Genomic DNA, 22,607 nt, shown 5'->3' with positions numbered 1-22,607 from the left:
CAAAACTCATACCACACATCTATACAAAATTGTTAGGACTACTCCAACTTTAAATAAACCTATCTTCATCCTCCATCAATGCACACAGGATTAAGCTTAGCACCCTCACCCACCCTGTGGCTTATTTCAGCTCCTACAGTTCAATCCACTGTAGCATCCATTCCCACGTATCTAAAACATCCCACTTTCTCCAGTTTCTCTCCATTAAAACTCACACTCCAAGCAACCTATTTCTTGTCACAGCTTATTTCTCTGACCAAGGCTCCCCACAGTCAATATAAGCTAGCTTTATCTTACTGTTGCTCATAATTTTCATGTTCACAGACATACATGTGCCCTAGTTTTTAATCAGCTTGTGAGACAATATGTGGAGCAGAGTTTTTCAACAATTGCCCTCTTCAATAAAAGAGAGCACAAATGTAGTTCATAATTTTTCTCCCTTTCTAACGATGTTATCATTTTTCATCCAATATCAAATATTGTTATGTACAGAAATAATCTTAGCTCCGTTAAGCTTTGTCCTTAATATTCTCATAGTAAAACTATGATGATCACTGAGGCCTATACTTAATTTCTCATTCCGTCATCCACTTGTCATCATTCTGATCCTGACGTGGAGGGGTGATAGGATCAGTCTCTCAGAATTTTCATGAAGGCAAGGGCAAGTGAAGCAAGAAAATTTTCATGTCTATTACTAAGATCTGATATAGTGGTTTTCATGGCTGCAAAGATTTCTAAGGTATTTTAGGAAAAGCAAAATACACATGAAACATATATGCGATAAACTTTTAAAATGTGTTGTCATATCAAGATTCTTCTTAGGCACCAAGCATATCACTTCTGATAACCAAAGCATTTCTTTCCCTAATTTTCAGTGGTAGAAAATTTCCTGTCTTTAGGATCTACTTCTTTTATTACAATTATCTTTCCTTTACTTTCACAATTACTTTGTTTTATACTCACACTGTCAGTCAAATCTTCAGTGATAGTGGACTCGGCTACTGATGTAAAATCATCTAACCTGATAACTTCTACAGTATCCCCAACACTCTGGTCTCCACTTCCTCCAGCAGCTCTTCCTGCCACTGCCAACTGCTGCAGAAAAAATGAAAGACCATATTTTAAAGCTTGTTGGGAAAAACAAGAACACAAAAATCTGATGTGCAATGCCTACACACCCCATGCTTGCAATGCACAACTTTCCTCCATATTCTCTGAAACTTACCAGTGTTTATATATATGTGGGGGAGAAAGGCTGAAGAGATGAGATAATTCAAGTGTCTGGGATATATCCCAGGTAAGAATGGTGATAAGGAAGAAGAGATAAAGAAGAGAGCAGTACAGGGTAGAAGAGTCACTGGGTCCCTTACTGAAAGGTTGCATTGTGAGTATGGTAGTGAAGTAAGGATTAAAGGACAGCATAGCCCTCCTAGCCCCGACCAAAAGCCAAAACAAGGAAATAAGATAAGTCACAGAAGTCAAGAATCCAGGCTGAGGAAATGAGTCATTTGAAAGAAGCATGTGGTATGACTAAATGGAATGAAGAAAGTAATGAGGGGGTGTATGAGAGATGTGGTACAGCAGAGAATGGAAAGGAATGAATTGAGATGTGGTAAAGTAGGTGAATGAAATACTTCAAGGTAGCTTGGGCAAGCGGAAAGAATGCAAGAAGGTGAGTTTACTGGGACAGTGTATGATAGGACAAATAAAGGGGTTGGTGTAAGAGGACGACCACCTGTGACATGGGGAAAGAGAGTGGACTACAGGAGGGAGAGAAATGGAAGAAGAATGTGTGGTATGGTGTATATGAGGGAAGCATGTAGGGAGAGGGATAACTGGAGACTCTTTTGCCACGACCACCCCCTTGATGAGAGTTCCCAGAGAGAACAAGCATCAGAGATACAGATAAACATATAGACAGATGAATCTGTTAAGTAGGCCAAGAAACGTGTATACAAGAGTGATGGAGGTGACTAAATGCAGAATAATAAAGCAGCAAGTGGGTTTCAGGAAAGGGGGTGGAAGGGTGGATCATATTTCTGTGGTGAGAATGACTGTAGAGAAGTATCTAGCACAAGGTAAAAAGCTTACGTAGCTTTTATAGATATTGAGAAAATGCACAAAGGAGCTGAGTGGAATGATTTAAGGGATGAGTTTAAGATATACAAGGTAGGGGAGAAAATTCTTAGATGGTGAGAAAGCATACTATAAAGGAGCAAATACATATGTAAGAGAGGATGGAGAACTGAGCAAAGGTTTTGGTATATATGTGGGTGTGAAACAGGGCTGTGTATTGTCACCATGGCTTTTTAACATATATGTATATGGAAGGAGTGATGAGAGACTGCCTCACTAACATGTGGAGTGCAGGCATTCTGTCCAAAACATGCAATTTCTCCTTGTCATATGTAACATCTGACAACACCTGACTTAAGCAGCTCATTCTGTATAACTAGATTTTCCTGTGGTAAGCACTATGCACTAGCCCTGCTTTTTGGCTAAATGGTAGGGGCAGTAGGTAGGAACATCTAAGCAGGATTATTAAGTAAAAGTAGGTAGGTGCATTAGACAGTAGTAGTCATTAGGAACATTAGAAGCCTCTGCAAACACTGCACTAGACTTGCCCTATGCTAGCGGCCTGTTAAGGGTGAGGCACTAAAGGTTAAGAAGCAGCACTGGAGTTCTTTAGTTATGGAGACTGATGCCATGGCCAACCCTCTGGAGGAGTTCCAACTGGAATAGACATAAGAGATATAGATAGATAGAAAGCAAAAATAAGGATAAGGAGTGGAGAGATGGAGTGTAGTGCTGAGGTATGGAGGCTAGTGACAACCTGTTTGAGGATGACACTGTGATGTTCGATGAGAGTGAGGAGGGGCTGCAGAACGTTGCAGAACGTATGTTTTATGATGCATGTAAGTGTAGGCAACTGAAGGTTATCGTGAGTAAATGTAAAATGAAGAAGCTACAGGGCTGACAGTTTCTGACAACAATGCTCATGTCAAATCTCTGACTGAAGGCTTTCTACATCCCAAACTAACTGTGAATACAATGAGCTTGGATCTATTCTACTTGAATCCTGCTTGAAATAAACAATTACTTTCCACAATGCATTGCAAGAAGGAAAAAACATACACAGACATCCTAAAAAGTCTTCTTCCACTTTCTAGAAGATCTAATGCACACTCACCTGAAGTGCTGCAAGCTGTGATGGGTCAGTGAATACAAAGATAGATCCACTTCCACTACTTTCTAGCTCTATGTTAGTTAAGGTTGACCCTCGTTCATCCTGTATTAGGTTGTCAATTGGTGGGTCTCCTGTTATAAGGTTGCTTACTTCTACACTTGGCATCTGAATACACTCCTCTTCTATGGTTAGCTGGGTATTCAGTATAGTTCCCGGAATAATCTGTGCACAAGGCAACACTCTGTAAACTTTATAATCAACAAGCATACAAAATTTTCTGCACTCACTTAATCTAAGACAAAATAAAGGTGATTTTAACTAGAAATGAATAAAAAACACTTTGCAATATGAAACCTTTTCATATATCCAGCTTGTGCACAAGAAATGCTATGGCTCTAACCGGCTCTTCCTTTTTGACAACCATTCCAGGAGAAATATGCACCGTTCTTGTACTTGATGTACTTGGGGCTGGAACAACTGTGGTCCCCTCCTGAGAATTTACATCACCTCCATCTTGATCCTCTGTTAAAAGGTCCATGTCTAATTCTGGGCCCATCCACAAAATAGGCCCGTCAACATTCTCAATGATGTTATGAACAGTACGCTGTTAGAGAAATATATTATGCATGTATGAAAAAAAGCTCAATAAAAAATTGAAAGAATACTCATAAATGTGAGAAATACTGGATGAGCACAAAAAAGTTCTTGTGAAGAGGAAAATTTCAAGGCACGTGGTGTGCAAGAAACTTACACAAGGGAATACTTGTCCCAACACTGATGCAAACCCAATTGTTTGTATGTCAATTTAAGTAAACAATAAGAGAACCAGAAATGGATATACTGTAAAGCATACTAGGAAGGGTAGATAAAATGAAGCATTTATTAATGCTCCATTTTATCTACCCTTCCTAGAAGATTATGTGGCATGAAAACAACACCAAAAAAATGCATGGATTATAGTCTTTAAGAATGGTCTGGTCATGCAAAACATTTGGCAGAAGATAGGTTGGTCACAGGCAAGACCCACATTCATTCCTTCCCCACTCCCCTTACATCATTTGCTCTCACCTTTTTCCATTCTGCACTCAATCCCTCCTGGTACTTCCTCACACACGTCTCCTTTCCAAGCTCACTTACTCCCACCACTCTCTTCACCCCAACATTCTCTCTTCTTTTCTGAAAACCTCTAAAAATCTTCACCTTTGCCTCCATAGGATAATGATCAGACAGCCCTCCAGTTGCCTCTCTCAGCACATTAACATCCAAAAAGTTCTCTCTTTCATGCGCCTATCAATTAACACATAATCCAACAACGCTCTCTGGCCATCTCTCCTATTTACATACGTAAACTTATGTATATCTCTCTTCTTAAACCAGGTATTCCCAATTACCAGTCCTTTTTCAGCACACAAATCTACAAGCTCTTCACCATTTCCATTCACAACACTGAACATCCCATGTACAACAATTATACCCTCAACTGCCACATTACTTACCTTTGCATTCAAATCACTTATCACTATAACCTGGCCTCGTGCATCAAAGCTGCTAACACACTCACTCAGCTGTTCCCAAAACAACTGCCACTCATGATGTTTCTTCTCATGACCAAGTGCATAGGCACCAATAATCACCCATCTCTCTCCATCCACTTTCAGTTTTACCCATATCAATCTAGAGTTTATTTTCTTACACTATTGCATGCTCCAACAACTCCTGCTTCACAAGTAGTGCTACTTTTCTTTGCTCTTGTCCTCTCACCAACCCCTGACTTTACTCCTAAGACATTCCCAAACCACTCTTCCCCTTTACCCTTGAGCTTCATTTCACTAAGAGCCAAAACATCCAGGTTCCTTTCCTCACACATACTACCTATCACTCCTTTTTTCTCATCTTGGTCACATCCACACACATTTAGACATCCCAATCTGAGCCTTCAAGGAGGATGAGCATTCCCCACATGACTCCTTCTGTTTCCCCTTTTAGAAAGTTAAAATACAAGGAGGGGAGGGGGGTGTCTAGCATCACCTACTCCCATCCCCTTTAGCCACCTTCTACAACACCCGGGGAATGTGTGGGAGGTATTCTTTCTCCCCTATCTTCCCTAATTATGTTCCACTCCTATTCCACTCTCACAGTTTCACTTACTCTCACTCTAAGCCATTTTTTTTCTAAATTTCTACTGGTATTTCTGTACACTGGCCACTTAAAACTATCACTAGTACTCTTGTCTACAACAAGAAATAACCACAAAGTCCACTTAATACACTTCTCAGCATATTTGCATTCAGCAGCCTCTCCACTGCACATCACTCATTAACACCTACAGACCTTCAAACCCACTTACCAACTCTATTTTGGTACTCAATTTTCTTAAACCACACATTCATAATCACCATTCCTCTTTCAGCACACTCCTCTTAAAGCTCTTCCCTATAACTGTTTAAACCAGGGACCCCATGCTCGTCAATCATAGTGTCAAATGCCAAATCACATTCTTCCACTGAATCCTCCATCACTAATACCAGTCCTGCTACAACAAAATCCTTCAGTTCCTTCAAAAATACATTCTTCTTACATCTTAATGCAAAAATAAAAACTACCACCCACCTCTCATTCTAACTCATATCAAGCTGGAACGAAATTCTGCATCAAAGAAGCTTCCACTTCTTGTTTTTCTTGTCTCCTCATCAAAACCAGGCTGTAACTCTTGAGTATTCCTAAACTTCTCTTACCCTCCCTCTTCAACTGTTTTGTTTGGAAAGACCATCCAAGTTCTCCAAACAAACACATCCCCTATGTCACCCTTTCGTTTACCCTGGTTACAGCTATGACTAAACACACCAACTTTAACCTTCATGGAAAACCCTCACTTACCTCCTCCTCCTCCCTATATTCCTACTTTGAAAGAAGGATTTCCAGCCCCTGCTATCTTGCCTCTCTTAATTACTTTCTACATCACACAGGAGAAACATAGATATTATTCTTTTTCCCCAGTACCTAGAAATAACATGAAGATCTCCAAAGTGTATCCACTTTTGGAATTCAAGAATACTATAATTACAATCTTTCTCATCTCTAGAAATTATGAAAATATTATTTCAACGACTCACCTACACCAGTGCTTTCACCACAATAATGACACATGCTTAAGACTTAATACTGCTTCTTCTTTCTGTCATCTATATTCAATCTTAAGCTGTCACACTACTTTTACTGATGACTGTATATAAATGAAATCGATTTCTCCATCTCAATTAGTGAATAGCTAGGGTGGAAAGTTTTCTATATAACCTTCAAAGAAGAGAAAAATGGTACAGGACTTATAATGGATATGGACCATGTGATGCTTGCATAAAGAAAAGCACTGCCACCAAAATAAAATCCTATACTTAGTGTTTCAAACTTCATCATATTTCAGCTCTCTCTCAAGTCATTTTCAAAATGTCATGTTACTTTTGTTTTCGAGAGTACACATAACAACTCACTGCTCCATCTTACCTTATGAACTGCTAGTGTGGAAAGTTGTCTATAAAACCGTCCACAGTGAGAGCAATAGTACCTCTTCTGTTGGTTATGGACCATGTGATGCTTGTATAATGAAGAGTATTCAGTGAACCTTTTGCCGCAATTCTGAGAAAAAAAATTCAATAAATCATTTATCAGCTGACACATAAAGTCATCACTGAATATTTCTGGCTATGGCACGATAGATTAAACGCAGTAAAGCAAGAGTACTATTAACTACTTATAATGCTCTTTACCTTCAAAACCAAATCTGACCACTTTCTTCATACTAGTGCACACACATCTGAAAACAAATGCTCAAGGACTGGTGGACTGACTGAAAGACCAACAAAGAAGTAGACAAACAACGTCATTTTAGTGCTATGCCTACAAGTTCCAAAGATACAAAGTAATAAAAGTCTATGATACCAACCTCAACAGAACATACATAGGGCTTCTCCCCAGTGTGAATTCTGCAATGATTCCTATAATTTGTGGCAGAGGAAAATTTCCTTTCACAACCCTCATAACGACATTCATAGGGCTTCTCACCTGTACAAAAAATAAGTTTGTTTCACATGTCAATATCAAAGCTTTATAAGTATTTTGCAAAACAATCAATTCCTATGCATTTATTTCATAAACAAGAAAAATGTTCAGCAAGCATTCAAGAAATGACATAAAAGCTTAATGTATGCAATGATAATCAAAGAAAAGCAATAAACAATATAATAGTAAAAGTCAGGAGTAATAGTGGTGACAGTGCTCAACACAACACATTTAAGATCTCTTCCAGCACTGGTGACAGAGACAAAAAGCACATCTAAGAGCTCATCTAACATGTTTCTTTGGTTCAGAGTAAGTTCTCCAAAATCTGTCTTACTATGCTATCCTACTACAGCTTATGAAGACCATGTCACATTTTAACACTCTACGTAAGAACTACAAATGGCTCTGATATGATAACACTTAAAAATATCTTTTTTTTTTATACTTTGTCGCTGTCTCCCGCGTTTGCGAGGTAGCGCAAGGAAACAGACGAAAGAAATGGCCCAACCCCCCCCCATACACATGTATATACATACGTCCACACATGCAAATATACATACCTACACAGCTTTCCATGGTTTACCCCAGACGCTTCACATGCCTTGATTCAATCCACTGACAGCACGTATACCCCGGTATACCACATCGCTCCAATTCACTCTATTCCTTGCCCTCCTTTCACCCTCCTGCATGTTCAGGCCCCGATCACACAAAATCTTTTTCACTCCATCTTTCCACCTCCAATTTGGTCTCCCTCTTCTCCTTGTTCCCTCCACCTCCGACACATATATCCTCTTGGTCAATCTTTCCTCACTCATCCTCTCCATGTGCCCAAACCACTTCAAAACACCCTCTTCTGCTCTCTCAACCACGCTCTTTTTATTTCCACACATCTCTCTTACCCTTACGTTACTCACTCGATCAAACCACCTCACACCACACATTGTCCTCAAACATCTCATTTCCAGCACAACTGCGCACAACTCTATCCATAGCCCACGCCTCGCAACCATACAACATTGTTGGAACCACTATTCCTTCAAACATACCCATTTTTGCTTTCCGAGATAATGTTCTCGACTTCCACACATTCTTCAAGGCCCCCAGAATTTTCGCCCCCTCCCCCACCCTGTGATCCACTTCCGCTTCCATGGTTCCATCCGCTGCCAGATCCACTCCCAGATATCTAAAACACTTCACTTCCTCCAGTTTTTCTCCATTCAAACTCACCTCCCAATTGACTTGACCCTCAACCCTACTGTACCTAATAACCTTGCTCTTATTCACATTTACTCTTAACTTTCTTCTTCCACACACTTTATCAAACTCAGTCACCAGCTTCTGCAGTTTCTCACATGAATCAGCCACCAGCGCTGTGTCATCAGCGAACAACAACTGACTCACTTCCCAAGCTCTCTCATCCCCAACAGACTTCATACTTGCCCCTCTTTCCAAAACTCTTGCATTTACCTCCCTAACAACCCCATCCATAAACAAATTAAACAACCATGGAGACATCACACACCCCTGCCGCAAACCTACATTCACTGAGAACCAATCACTTTCCTCCCTTCCTACACGTACACATGCCTTACATCCTCGATAAAAACTTTTCACTGCTTCTAACAACTTTCCTCCCACACCATATATTCTTAATACCTTCCACAGAGCATCTCTATCAACTCTATCATATGCCTTCTCCAGATCCATAAATGCTACATACAAATCCATTTGCTTTTCTAAGTATTTCTCACATACATTCTTCAAAGCAAACACCTGATCCACACATCCTCTACCACTTCTGAAACCACACTGCTCTTCCCCAATCTGATGCTCTGTACATGCCTTCACCCTCTCAATCAATACCCTCCCATATAATTTACCAGGAATACTCAACAAACTTATACCTCTTATATCTTTTAATCACATTAATTTTTCAATGACACTGAAATCTTCCCGTCTTCCAAGGTGCATCAAATTAACAACAGATGCCAAAGGATCACAATATCAGTAGGAGACAGGAGGTTTGGTATTTGCAACTGACCATTATAATCAGATGTGTCAGTATCAACTTGATTTTTCCATGAATAAACACACACCAAGTACCACTAGGTGGAATAGGTACTGTACATACAGCTTCTCAAATCACTTGCACACATCCTCAACATATATCCACTACATCTATGTGAAACATTAATTTTCACATTTCTAAACTTATCCAGCTGCTTCTTACTTTCTAATTTTGCACAATATGTTGATTTATCAAGAATGATCAACATCACTCATATCACCTACAGAAACAAAATGCTTCCAATTCTAGTGCATTCCATCTCAGATAATTCCTCTGGTATCCTTATCTGAAATATATCTAAACCTATACGATTCTATCAATGCACCTATCCATCTCTTCCACTTTCTGTACCTCCTGTTTGCACCCTCAGGTGCAATAACAGGCCTGTAATCTTCAACAACCTATCACCTGTCATACATTCTTTATGTCCTATAGACTTTCATTCATGCACCTTTGTAAGAACCTCATCACAAAGAATTCTTGAAACACAATAATGTAGCTAACTCAACACAAACATGCCTTTAACATAAGTTATGAGGGCTTCTATTGGTTGCCAACCTTATGAAAATCAAATTAGACACTTATAAGATTTTTCATGAGACACTTATCCCTAGGGATAAGGGAGAAAAAATAATTCCCATTGCCGGCAAGGCAGCAGGTTTGGATGGTATTGCAGTGGAATTTATTAAAAAAGGGGGTGACTGTATTGTTGACTGGTTGGTAAGGTTATTTAATGTATGTATGACTCATGGTGAGGTGCCTGAGGATTGGCGGAATGCGTGCATAGTGCCATTGTACAAAGGCAAAGGGGATAAGAGTGAGTGCTCAAATTACAGAGGTATAAGTTTGTTGAGTATTCCTGGTAAATTATATGGGAGGGTATTGATTGAGAGGGTGAAGGCATGTACAGAGCATCAGATTGGGGAAGAGCAGTGTGGTTTCAGAAGTGGTAGAGGATGTGTGGATCAGGTGTTTGCTTTGAAGAATGTATGTGAGAAATACTTAGAAAAGCAAATGGATTTGTATGTAGCATTTATGGATCTGGAGAAGGCATATGATAGAGTTGATAGAGATGCTCTGTGGAAGGTATTAAGAATATATGGTGTGGGAGGAAAGTTGTTAGAAGCAGTGAAAAGTTTTTATCGAGGATGTAAGGCATGTGTACGTGTAGGAAGGGAGGAAAGTGATTGGTTCTCAGTGAATGTAGGTTTGCGGCAGGGGTGTGTGATGTCTCCATGGTTGTTTAATTTGTTTATGGATGGGGTTGTTAGGGAGGTAAATGCAAGAGTTTTGGAAAGAGGTGCAAGTATGAAGTCTGTTGGGGATGAGAGAGCTTGGGAAGTGAGTCAGTTGTTGTTCGCTGACGATACAGCGCTGGTGGCTGATTCATGTGAGAAACTGCAGAAGCTGGTGACTGAGTTTGGTAAAGTGTGTGGAAGAAGAAAGTTAAGAGTAAATGTGAATAAGAGCAAGGTTATTAGGTACAGTAGGGTTGAGGGTCAAGTCAATTGGGAGGTGAGTTTGAATGGAGAAAAACTGGAGGAAGTGAAGTGTTTTAGATATCTGGGAGTGGATCTGGCAGCGGATGGAACCATGGAAGCGGAAGTGGATCACAGGGTGGGGGAGGGGGCGAAAATTCTGGGGGCCTTGAAGAATGTGTGGAAGTCGAGAACATTATCTCGGAAAGCAAAAATGGGTATGTTTGAAGGAATAGTGGTTCCAACAATGTTGTATGGTTGCGAGGCGTGGGCTATGGATACAGTTGTGCGCAGGAGGATGGATGTGCTGGAAATGAGATGTTTGAGGACAATGTGTGGTGTGAGGTGGTTTGATCGAGTGAGTGACGTAAGGGTAAGAGAGATGTGTGGAAATAAAAAGAGCGTGGTTGAGAGAGCAGAAGAGGGTGTTTTGAAGTGGTTTGGGCACATGGAGAGGATGAGTGAGGAAAGATTGACCAAGAGGATATATGTGTCGGAGGTGGAGGGAGCAAGGAGAAGAGGGAGACCAAATTGGAGGTGGAAAGATGGAGTGAAAAAGATTTTGTGTGATCGGGGCCTGGACATGCAGGAGGGTGAAAGGAGGGCAAGGAATAGAGTGAATTGGAGCGATGTGGTATACCGGGGTTGACGTGCTGTCAGTGGATTGAATCAAGGCATGTGAAGCGTCTGGGGTAAACCATGGAAAGCTGTGTAGGTATGTATATTTGCGTGTGTGGACGTATGTATATACATGTGTATGGGGGGGGGGTTGGGCCATTTCTTTCGTCTGTTTCCTTGCGCTACCTCGCAGGCGCGGGAGACGGCGACAAAGTATAAAAAAAAAAAAAAAAAAATTCTCTGCATGTTACAAAAAGCAATCAAATGGGGTGAGACCAAAGGACTGGAAACCCTCTCCTTCTTGCATTTCAGTTTCTATAAGTTTGAAAGAAAGGGAGCCAAGCAAGGAGTGCTCATCCTCCTTGAAGGCAAAGGCAAGAGTGTCTTAACGTGTGTGAATGTAACCAAGATGAGAAGGGCGAGATATGTAGTATGTTTAAGGAGAGGAACCTGGATGTTTTGACAGTGAGTGAAACAAAGCTTAAAAGAAAAGAGGAAGAATGGTCTGGAAATGTCTTAAGGGTAAGTCAGGAGTTAGAGTCAAGGCAAGAGATAAGGAAGGGGTAGCACTTCTGCCAAGTGAGGAATTGTGGGAAATATGTGAAAGAGTGCAGGGAAGTAAGCCATATACTAATAAGGGTAAGAATGAAGTGGTTTGTGAAAAGTGCATATTATCAGTGCTTATGCAGCTGGAGACATGAGGAGCAACAAAGAGAGTCAAGTATTTTGGGAGGAGTTGACTAAGTATGTCAGCAATTTCAATGTGAGGCACTGAGTATTCATGAAGGATGATTTAAATGAAAGAGTGGTTAATGTGGCAAGTGGGGGGAATGGGGTGACCAATGGTGTGAATGAAAACACTGATCTGCTTGTGGAGCTGTGTGCTGAAAAGGATAGGTGACTGAGATTATCCGGTTTAAAGACATACATAAAAATGTGAGAGCGAGTACAAGAGATGGTAAGCAGGCATTCTAGATTATGTACTAGTTGATTGGCATACAACACAGAAACTCTCTCTATCAAAAACTCCTCACAACTCTCATCTTTCCTTTGATGGTTCTGTAATTCCACTTCTTGACTCAATGAACATACTTGTGTAATCCTTACAACTTAAAGGGTACTTTCAGCTGAATCTCTTTATGACTTACTTTATCTTTTACTTTAATTATCATTTCCTCTACATAAACATGATAGTCATCAAAGGTTACAAAGCTATTGTAACATTACTCAAGATACCTACACTGATATACATTGCTGGGTAAAAAAAATTCTGACAAACTTACCTGTGTGTACTCTCATATGCACTTTCCTTATATTTGATGTCGTAAATGATTTTTCACATACACCACATTTAAATGGACGCTCTCCTGCAATGCAGATTAATGTTGTTTAGTAATCTGCCATGAATCTATCATAATCTTATATTTTTTATTCATACTATTCGCCATTTCCTGCATTAGCAAGGTAGCGTTAAGAACAGAGGACTGGACCTTTGAGGGAATATCCTCACCTGGCCCCCTTCTCTGTTCCTTCTTTTGGAAAATTAAAAAAACAGAGGGGAGGATTTCCAGCCCCCCGCTCCCTTCCCTTTTAGTCGCCTTCTACGACACGCAGGGAATACGTGGGAAGTATTCTTTCTCCCGTATCCCCAGTATATATCCAATGTAATTCTAAACATATTAATGTTCTCTCAAGTTTTATGTTCGTCTGTTCATCTTTTGCTCAGAACCCTTACTACTAAATGAATGTTTCTACTTTATTTTCCAATGCACTGTCATTATAATAATTAAATTATCTTAAATGTATTATTTCAACAATATAAATGAGGAGAAACTCTGCTCTGTCAAACAGTATACTGGAAAAGGTAACACAGGAATTAGGCCTTAGGACTACAGGTACTTGATCAAACCAAAGTAAACAAATGTCATAACCCTTTGCTACCAACAAACAAAAAGTAAAGCTATGTCAATGGCATAATGCCCCAGCTACATACAACTCGTCCAAAAAAATTAAGCAAAATCTCAATAAAATTTAACATTAACAAAAGATATAACTCAGTCAAACCTTCTAGTTCAGGGTGAACCCAAAGGCGTACGTATAGATGTACTGATCAGCTTTCTTCTTGAGAAATAAATCAAATTAATGATCTCACTAGAATCAGAAAGTGAGTTGTGGACAACTGTAGGGAGGTGGACAATTGTGTGTGCCTGCTTCATCTTCAAAAGTGAGGTCAGGATTGATAGTATGAGTAACTTCACATAGCCTAATCAAAATCCACCACACAAGAGCATTTACCGAATCTTTTTGAGCTAAGCCCTCCTCAAACTATTCTAGGATATTATGAGATTCTGTCTGTCACTCCAAGAGCAGCAAGTAGTACAAGCAGTTATGTAAACCTTGGAATCCCAACCCATGCAAATTTATATGCATGTATGTGATCACCTATTTGTGAATTTCAAGTTTATAAAAACTAGCTGAGACAGTGACATAGTGCTCCAGCCACCCAAACCTCATTCAAATGCAGTAGTTTAAAAAATTTCATTAAAATATCCATTACTCACTAATACTGGAATAAAAAATACTACTCCTGGGTGTAACCATTGTCTATTCAAAGAGATAATTTCATTTTAAATTGATAAAATCAAACATAGCTTAGAAAAACTACAAATCAAACTGAGCTCAAAGCACACGTAAGAATACAGATAAATTTATGTAAAACAGCTCTAACTTCAGAGACAAGATGAAGAGAGTTAATGCCATTAAGCTTATCAAGTTTGATAAAAATTCAATTTAAAAAAAGCCCTCATCAGTTTCAGGGACTTAATATATCACATATCAATTGCATCCCAGCATCAAAGTAAGCCAGGTAAACTACACTCCAAACCCAAGTAAGTTTGCATATGTTTGTGACATTATAAATTTGTACATTAGGGAAGGAAGCTATTTCAAGCAAGGAATTCCATGTCTTAGCTTTTTTCTATTATATATTTATTTATTTTTGCTTTGTCTCTCAACCACACTCTTTTTATTTCCATACATCTCTCTTACCCTTACATTACTTACTCGATCAAACCACCTCACACCACATATTGTCCTCAAACATCTCATTTCCAGCACATCCACCCTCCTCTGCACAACTCTATCCATAGCCCACGCCTCGCAACCATACAACATTGTTGGAACCACTATTCCTTCAAACATACCCATTTTTGCTTTCCGAGACAATGTTCTCGACTTCCAAACATTCTTCAAGGCTCCCTCCCCCACCCTATGATTCACTTCAGCTTCCATGGTTCCATCCGCTGCCAGATCCACTCCCAGATATCTAAAACACTTCACTTCCTCCAGTTTTTCTCCATTCAAACTTACCTCCCAATTGACTTGACCCTCAACCCTACTGTACCTAATAACCTTGCTCTTATTCACATTTACTCTTAACTTTCTTCTTTCACACACTTTACCAAACTCAGTCACCAGCTTCTGCAGTTTCTCACATGAATCAGCCACCAGTGCTGTATCATCAGCGAACAACAACTGACTCACTTCCCAAGCTCTCTCATCCCCAACAGACTGCATACTTGCCCCTCTTTCCAAAACTCTTGCATTCACCTCCCTAACGACCCCATCCATAAACAAATTAAACAACCATGGAGACATCACACACCCCTGCCGCAAACCTACATTCACTGAGAACCAATCACTTTCCTCTCTTCCTACACGTACACACACCTTACATCCTTGATAAAAACTTTTCACTGCTTCTAACAACTTGCCTCCCACACCATATATTCTTAATACCTTCCACATCTTTTTATTCTCCCTAAAATTTAATGATACTCTCTCACCGCAACTCTCGTTTGCCCTCTTTTTCACCTCTTGCCCCTTTCTCTTGACCTCCTGCCTCTTATTTTTATACATCTCCCACTCATTTGCATTTTTTCCCTGCAAAAATCATCCAAATGCCTCTCTCTTCTCTTTCACTAATAATCTTACTTCTTCATCCCACCACTCACTACCCTTTCTAATCAACCCACCTCCCACGCTTGTCATGCCACAAGCATCTTTTGTGCAAGCCATCACTGCTTCCCTAAATACATCCCATTCCTACCCCACTCCCCTTACCTTCTTTGTTCTCACCTTTTTCCATTCTGTATTCAGTCTCTCCTGGTACTTCCTCACACAAGTCTCCTTCCCAAGCTCACTTATTCTCACCACCCTCTTCACCCCAACATTCTCTCTTCTTCTCTGAAAACCCCTACCAATCTTCACCTTCACCTCCAAAAGATAATGATCAGACATCCCTCCAGTTGCACCTCTCAACACATTAACATCCAAAAGTCTCTCTTTCCCGCGCCTATCAATTAACATGTAACCCAATAACGCTCTCTGGCCATCTCTCCTGCTTACACACATATACTTATGTATATCTCGCTTTTTAAACCAGGTATTCCCAATCACCAGTCCTTTTTCAGCACATAAATCTACACGCTCTTCACCATTTCCATTTACAACACTGAACACTCCATGCATACCAATTATTCCCTCAACTGCCACATTACTCACCTTTGCATTCAAATCACCCATCACTATGACCCAGTCTTGTGCATCAAAACCTCTAACACACTCATTCAGCTGCTCCTAAAACACTTGCCTCTCATGATCTTTCTTATTATAACACTAACTTCTTAACACTCTCGGCACTCAGATCTTTTTGCGACTAAACTTCTACCATTCATCTATCACTCTCTTACTACTTAAGTGCTTTCTACTGTGCCCTTCTCTTTACACCACAGAACTTTTGTTCTACCCATCCTCCTAATTCCACCTAAATGATGCAAATCATCCACCTCTAATGGCCTTATGTTTTACTATTCCTACCCTTTAAACACTTGCTTTTCATATCCTTACATCAGCATTGGTAACAGTACTCATTTGGGCAAGATTCTTGCACACACTAAACTTTCCCAAGATTTTTCAATGCATCTCAATATTTTTTCTCTTGCTCGACTCTGTTTTCTACTTCAGCTTCCTAATTACCATTCTTATCAAATTTCACTCCCAAATATCATAACTCATCCATAACTTCTAGTTCTTCACTCATATCTTAGTCCTGGAAATGGCTGGCTTACAAAACGCATATTCTTGCCAATAAATAGAACAGCACTTATAGCTTGAGTTAATAAACTTTCCATATTACGGGACAGGTTCTTACTTGAACAACACTACCTTGGCATGTATCTTCCTGGTACTCTTCAGTGAAGAAAAAACTGGACGAAAATTAAAGGAAATATCCAATATATCAAGAAATCTAAAATTGTTCAACATCATCAATAAATAAGACCAATATGGATTTAGTAAAAACTAATCATTCATACAGACTCTTTGTTTAAGAGAACAGGGTACATATTTCTAGGACAACATTGCTATGGATTAAGTAAGTATGGTAGCATACTATTATTTTCTTACCTGTGTGTGTTCGAACATGCTTCTGCAGGTCTCCTGATGTTTTGAAACATTTTCCACACTGTTCCTCTGGACACTGGTATGGTTTCTCTCCAGTATGAGTGCGTAAATGTGACTTGAGAGCATAACCAGTAGTAAAACATTTTTTGCAAATATCACATGCATGTGGACGCTGACCAGTATGATTCCGTCGATGAGTCTGGATGGGTAATTAGGAAAAAAAATATTCTAACTTCTAGTCTAAAGTAGTTTGTATAGACAGATTTCTTCAACATGTGTTACTCATGTAAGCATGCAATCCCAATCTCCAATCCTTTCACCATTATCTTTCTCAATTTTCTATCTTTTTACAACTTAAATTACATTTCATACATATTATCTTTAAGGTTTATATCTTCTCTCCATACAGGGAGTGGTCTTCATAGTCATTCTATATAATGAAATTTCACTTCAATTTCCTCTATAAACCTGGGAACCAATTCAGTTAAATCATCCAGTTCCACTTTCAAGTAAATAATGAAGCCACAATGTCAGAAGTCATAAATCCTGGCTGTAATCTCCCAAATCATGGGTCAAACATACCCAATAAGAGACAAAAGTGAGCTTTATACTAGAATGAAAAATGTAAATGGGCATTACACTTGAGGTGACATTAAATGCTCTGAAGAGTTCAGATGCTGGACATTGGGAAAGCACTTAGTTTACCCATGTTGACCATACGAACATTATGTGGTGATGTCAAAATTACTTTCATAAGCTTTAAAACTTATCAAAGAAGCAGCAGTTATTTTCATCCTATCCACCTCAACCTGCTTCTATCAGCATATAAGCAGTAGGTATTTTCATCCTCTCCACCTCAACTTGCTTCTTTTTTTTTATTTTTATTATACTTTGTCGCTGTCTCCCGCGTTTGCGAGGTAGCGCAAGGAAACAGACGAAAGAAATGGCCCAATCCCCCCCATACACATGTATATACATACGTCCACACACGCAAATATACATACCTACACAGCTTTCCATGGTTTACCCCAGACGCTTCACATGCCTTGATTCAATCCACTGACAGCACGTCAACCCCGGTATACCACATCGCTCCAATTCACTCTATTCCTTGCCCTCCTTTCACCCTCCTGCATGTTCAGGCCCCGATCACACAAAATCTTTTTCACTCCATCTTTCCACCTCCAATTTGGTCTCCCTCTTCTCCTCGTTCCCTCCACCTCCGACACATATATCCTCTTGGTCAATCTTTCCTCACTCATTCTCTCCATGTGCCCAAACCACTTCAAAACACCCTCTTCTACTCTCTCAACCACGCTCTTTTTATTTCCACACATCTCTCTTACCCTTACGTTACTCACTCGATCAAACCACCTCACACCACACATTGTCCTCAAACATCTCATTTCCAGCACATCCATCCTCCTGCTCACAACTCTACCCATAGCCCACGCCTCGCAACCATACAACATTGTTGGAACCACTATTCCTTCAAACATACCCATTTTTGCTTTCCAAGATAATGTTCTCGACTTCCACACATTCTTCAAGGCCCCCAGAATTTTCGCCCCCTCCCCCACCCTATGATCCACTTCCGCTTCCATGGTTCCATCCACTGCCAGATCCACTCCCAGATATCTAAAACACTTCACTTCCTCCAGTTTTTCTCCATTCAAACTCACCTCCCAATTGACTTGACCCTCAACCCTACTGTACCTAATAACCTTGCTCTTATTCACATTTACTCTTAACTTTCTTCTTCCACACACTTTACCAAACTCAGTCACCAGCTTCTGCAGTTTCTCACATGAATCAGCCACCAGCGCTGTATCATCAGCGAACAGCAACTGACTCACTTCCCAAGCTCTCTCATCCCAAACAGACTTCATACTTGCACCTCTTTCCAAAACTCTTGCATTTACCTCCCTAACAACCCCATCCATAAACAAATTAAACAACCATGGAGACATCACACACCCCTGCCGCAAACCTACATTCACTGAGAACCAATCACTTTCCTCTCTTCCTACACGTACACATGCCTTACATCCTCGATAAAAACTTTTCACTGCTTCTAAAAAGCAGCAAGATTTCTGGCAATATATGGTAAGTGTTCCTGATATTGCACTACATTATCTCAAAATAATAATTATTAGATCCCATTAACGTTAATTCCATCTGATTATAGAATATTAATGCAAAAATCATTCCCTAGTTATATCCCAAGAAACACAATATGCTTTTACAAATGGGATCCTACAGGGAAAATGGAGTCACTTTAGTCATTTTGATTACAATCACCCTTTTCAGGAACATAACTGTGATGTTAACCGTGGCCTCCTTGCATAACCCAACCACCTGCTGCTTTACCATTCTATGCTGATTACACAAAGGAAATGGGTAAGGGGACCTGGGAAACAAGTCAGCTGTTTTCTTATGACAAACCATACATGGCAGATCTGAGAGAGAAACTGCAGAAGTTGGTGACTGAGTTTGGGAGTGTGTGTAAATGAAGGAAGTTCAGTGTAAACATAAGTAAAAGGAAGGTAATTTGATTTAGTAGGGCAGATTAACAATTTGGTTGGGGTGTGGGTTTCCATGGAGAAAATCCGGATGTGAAAAAAGGAGAGATAGGTAGTATGTTTGAGGAAAGGAACCTGGATGTTTTGGCTCTGAGTGAAACGAAGCTCAAGGGTAAAGGGGAAGAGTGGTTTGGAAATGTCTGGGGAGTGAAGTCAGGGGTTAGTGAGAGGACAAGAGCAAGGGAAGGAGTAGCAATACTCCTGAAACAGGAGTTGTGGGAGTATGTGATAGAATGTAAGAAAGTAAATTCTCGATTAATATGGGTAAAATTGAAAGTTGATGGAGAGAGGTGGGTGATTATTGGTGCATATGCACCTGGGCATGAGAAGAAAGATCATGAGAGGCAAGTGTTTTGGGAGCAGCTGAATGAGTGTGTTAGCGGTTTTGATGCACGAGACCGGGTTATAGTGATGGGTGATTTGAATGCAAAGGTGAGTAATGTGGCAGTTGAGGGAATAATTGGTATGCATGGGGTGTTCAGTGTTGTAAATGGAAATGCTGAAGAGCTTGTAGATTTATGTGCTGAAAAAGGACTGATGATTGGGAATACCTGGTTTAAAAAGCGAGATATACATAAGTATACTTATGTAAGTAGGAGAGATGGCCAGAGAGCGTTATTGGATTACGTGTTAATTGACAGGCGTGCGAAAGAGAGACTTTTGGATGTTAATGTGCTGAGAGGTGCAACTGGAGGGATGTCTGATCATTATCTTGTGGAGGCTAAGGTGAAGATTAGTATGGGTTTTCAGAAAAGAGGAGTGAATGTTGGGGTGAAGAAGGTGGTGAGAGTAAGTGAGCTTGGGAAGGAGACCTGTGTGGGGAAGTACCAGGAGAGACTGTGTACAGAATGGAAAAAGGTGAGAACAATGGAAGTAAGGGGAGTGGGGGAGGAATGGGATGTATTTAGGGAATCAGTGATGGATTGCGCAAAAGATGCTTGTGGCATGAGAAGAGTGGGAGGTGGGCTGTTTAGAAAGGGTAGTGAGTGGTGGGATGAAGAAGTAAGAGTATTAGTGAAAGAGAAGAGAGAGGCATTTGGACGATTTTTGCAGGGAAAAAATGCAATTGAGTGGGAGAAGTATAAAAGAAAGAGACAGGAGGTCAAGAGAAAGGTGCAAGAGGTGAAAAAAAGGGCAAATGAGAGTTGGGGTGAGAGACTATCAGTAAATTTTAGGGAGAATAAAAAGATGTTCTGGAAGGAGGTAAATAGGGTGCGTAAGACAAGGGAGCAAATGGGAACTTCAGTGAAGGGCGTAAATGGGGAGGTGATAACAAGTAGTGGTGATGTGAGAAGGAGATGGAATGAGTATTTTGAAGGTTTGTTGAATGTGTCTGATGACAGAGTGGCAGATATAGGGTGTTTTGGTCGAGGTGGTGTGCAAAGTGAGAGGGTTAGGGAAAATGATTTGGTAAACAGAGAAGAGGTAGTAAAAGCTTTGCGGAAGATGAAAGCCGGCAAGGCAGCAGGTTTGGATGGTATTGCAGTGGAATTTATTAAAAAAGGGGGTGACTGTATTGTTGACTGGTTGGTAAGGTTATTTAATGTATGTATGACTCATGGTGAGGTGCCTGAGGATTGGCGGAATGCGTGCATAGTGCCATTGTACAAAGGCAAAGGGGATAAGAGTGAGTGCTCAAATTACAGAGGTATAAGTTTGTTGAGTATTCCTGGTAAATTATATGGGAGGGTATTGATTGAGAGGGTGAAGGCATGTACAGAGCATCAGATTGGGGAAGAGCAGTGCGGTTTCAGAAGTGGTAGAGGATGTGTGGATCAGGTGTTTGCTTTGAAGAATGTATGTGAGAAATACTTAGAAAAGCAAATGGATTTGTATGTAGCATTTATGGATCTGGAGAAGGCATATGATAGAGTTGATAGAGATGCTCTGTGGAAGGTATTAAGAATATATGGTGTGGGAGGCAAGTTGTTAGAAGCAGTGAAAAGTTTTTATCGAGGATGTAAGGCATGTGTACGTGTAGGAAGAGAGGAAAGTGATTGGTTCTCAGTGAATGTAGGTTTGCGGCAGGGGTGTGTGATGTCTCCATGGTTGTTTAATTTGTTTATGGATGGGGTTGTTAGGGAGGTAAATGCAAGAGTCCTGGAAAGAGGTGCAAGTATGAAGTCTGTTGGGGATGAGAGAGCTTGGGAAGTGAGTCAGTTGTTGTTCGCTGATGATACAGCGCTGGTGGCTGATTCATGTGAGAAACTGCAGAAGCTGGTGACTGAGTTTGGTAAAGTGTGTGGAAGAAGAAAGTTAAGAGTAAATGTGAATAAGAGCAAGGTTATTAGGTACAGTAGGGTTGAGGGTCAAGTCAATTGGGAGGTGAGTTTGAATGGAGAAAAACTGGAGGAAGTGAAGTGTTTTAGATATCTGGGAGTGGATCTGGCAGCGGATGGAACCATGGAAGCGGAAGTGGATCACAGGGTGGGGGAGGGGGCGAAAATTTTGGGAGCCTTGAAAAATGTGTGGAAGTCGAGAACATTATCTCGGAAAGCAAAAATGGGTATGTTTGAAGGAATAGTGGTTCCAACAATGTTGTATAGTTGCGAGGCGTGGGCTATGGATAGAGTTGTGCGCAGGAGGATGGATGTGCTGGAAATGAGATGTTTGAGGACAATGTGTGGTGTGAGGTGGTTTGATCGAGTAAGTAACGTAAGGGTAAGAGAGATGTGTGGAAATAAAAAGAGCGTGGTTGAGAGAGCAGAAGAGGGTGTTTTGAAATGGTTTGGGCACATGGAGAGAATGAGTGAGGAAAGATTGACCAAGAGGATATATGTGTCGGAGGTGGAGGGAACGAGGAGAAGAGGGAGACCAAATTGGAGGTGGAAAGATGGAGTGAAAAAGATTTTGTGTGATCGGGGCCTGAACATGCAGGAGGGTGAAAGGAGGGCAAGGAATAGAGTGAATTGGAGCGATGTGGTATACAGGGGTTGACGTGCTGTCAGTGGATTGAATCAAGGCATGTGAAGCGTCTGGGGTAAACCATGGAAAGCTGTGTAGGTATGTATATTTGCGTGTGTGGACGTGTGTATGTGCATGTCTATGGGGGGGGGGGGGGGGGGGGTTGGGCCATTTCTTTCGTCTGTTTCCTTGCGCTACCTCGCAAACGCGGGAGACAGCGACAAAGTATAAAAAAAAAAAAAAAAAAA

At 40.5% G+C, this 22,607-nt stretch overlaps 1 protein-coding gene across 1 annotated transcript in view; it reads right to left on the bottom strand.

Moving 5' to 3' along the window:
- Positions 1-739: 739 nt before the first annotated feature.
- LOC139750405 (uncharacterized) overlaps positions 740-22,607 on the bottom strand; it is a 53,898-nt gene continuing 32,030 nt past the window's right edge. The window contains exons 7-11 of the mRNA XM_071665163.1: positions 7,128-7,246; positions 6,689-6,820; positions 3,588-3,791; positions 3,191-3,409; positions 740-1,095 (exon numbers count right to left, since the gene is read on the bottom strand). Coding sequence (XP_071521264.1) covers positions 865-1,095; positions 3,191-3,409; positions 3,588-3,791; positions 6,689-6,820; positions 7,128-7,246 — 905 coding nt within the window. The 3' untranslated portion in view covers positions 740-864. The remainder of the gene's footprint in view (positions 1,096-3,190; positions 3,410-3,587; positions 3,792-6,688; positions 6,821-7,127; positions 7,247-22,607) is intronic.

This window comes from Panulirus ornatus, chromosome 9 (assembly GCF_036320965.1).
Source record: "Panulirus ornatus isolate Po-2019 chromosome 9, ASM3632096v1, whole genome shotgun sequence".
Lineage (NCBI taxonomy): Eukaryota > Metazoa > Arthropoda > Malacostraca > Decapoda > Palinuridae > Panulirus > Panulirus ornatus.
This window is presented reverse-complemented; position numbering and strand designations above follow the sequence as displayed.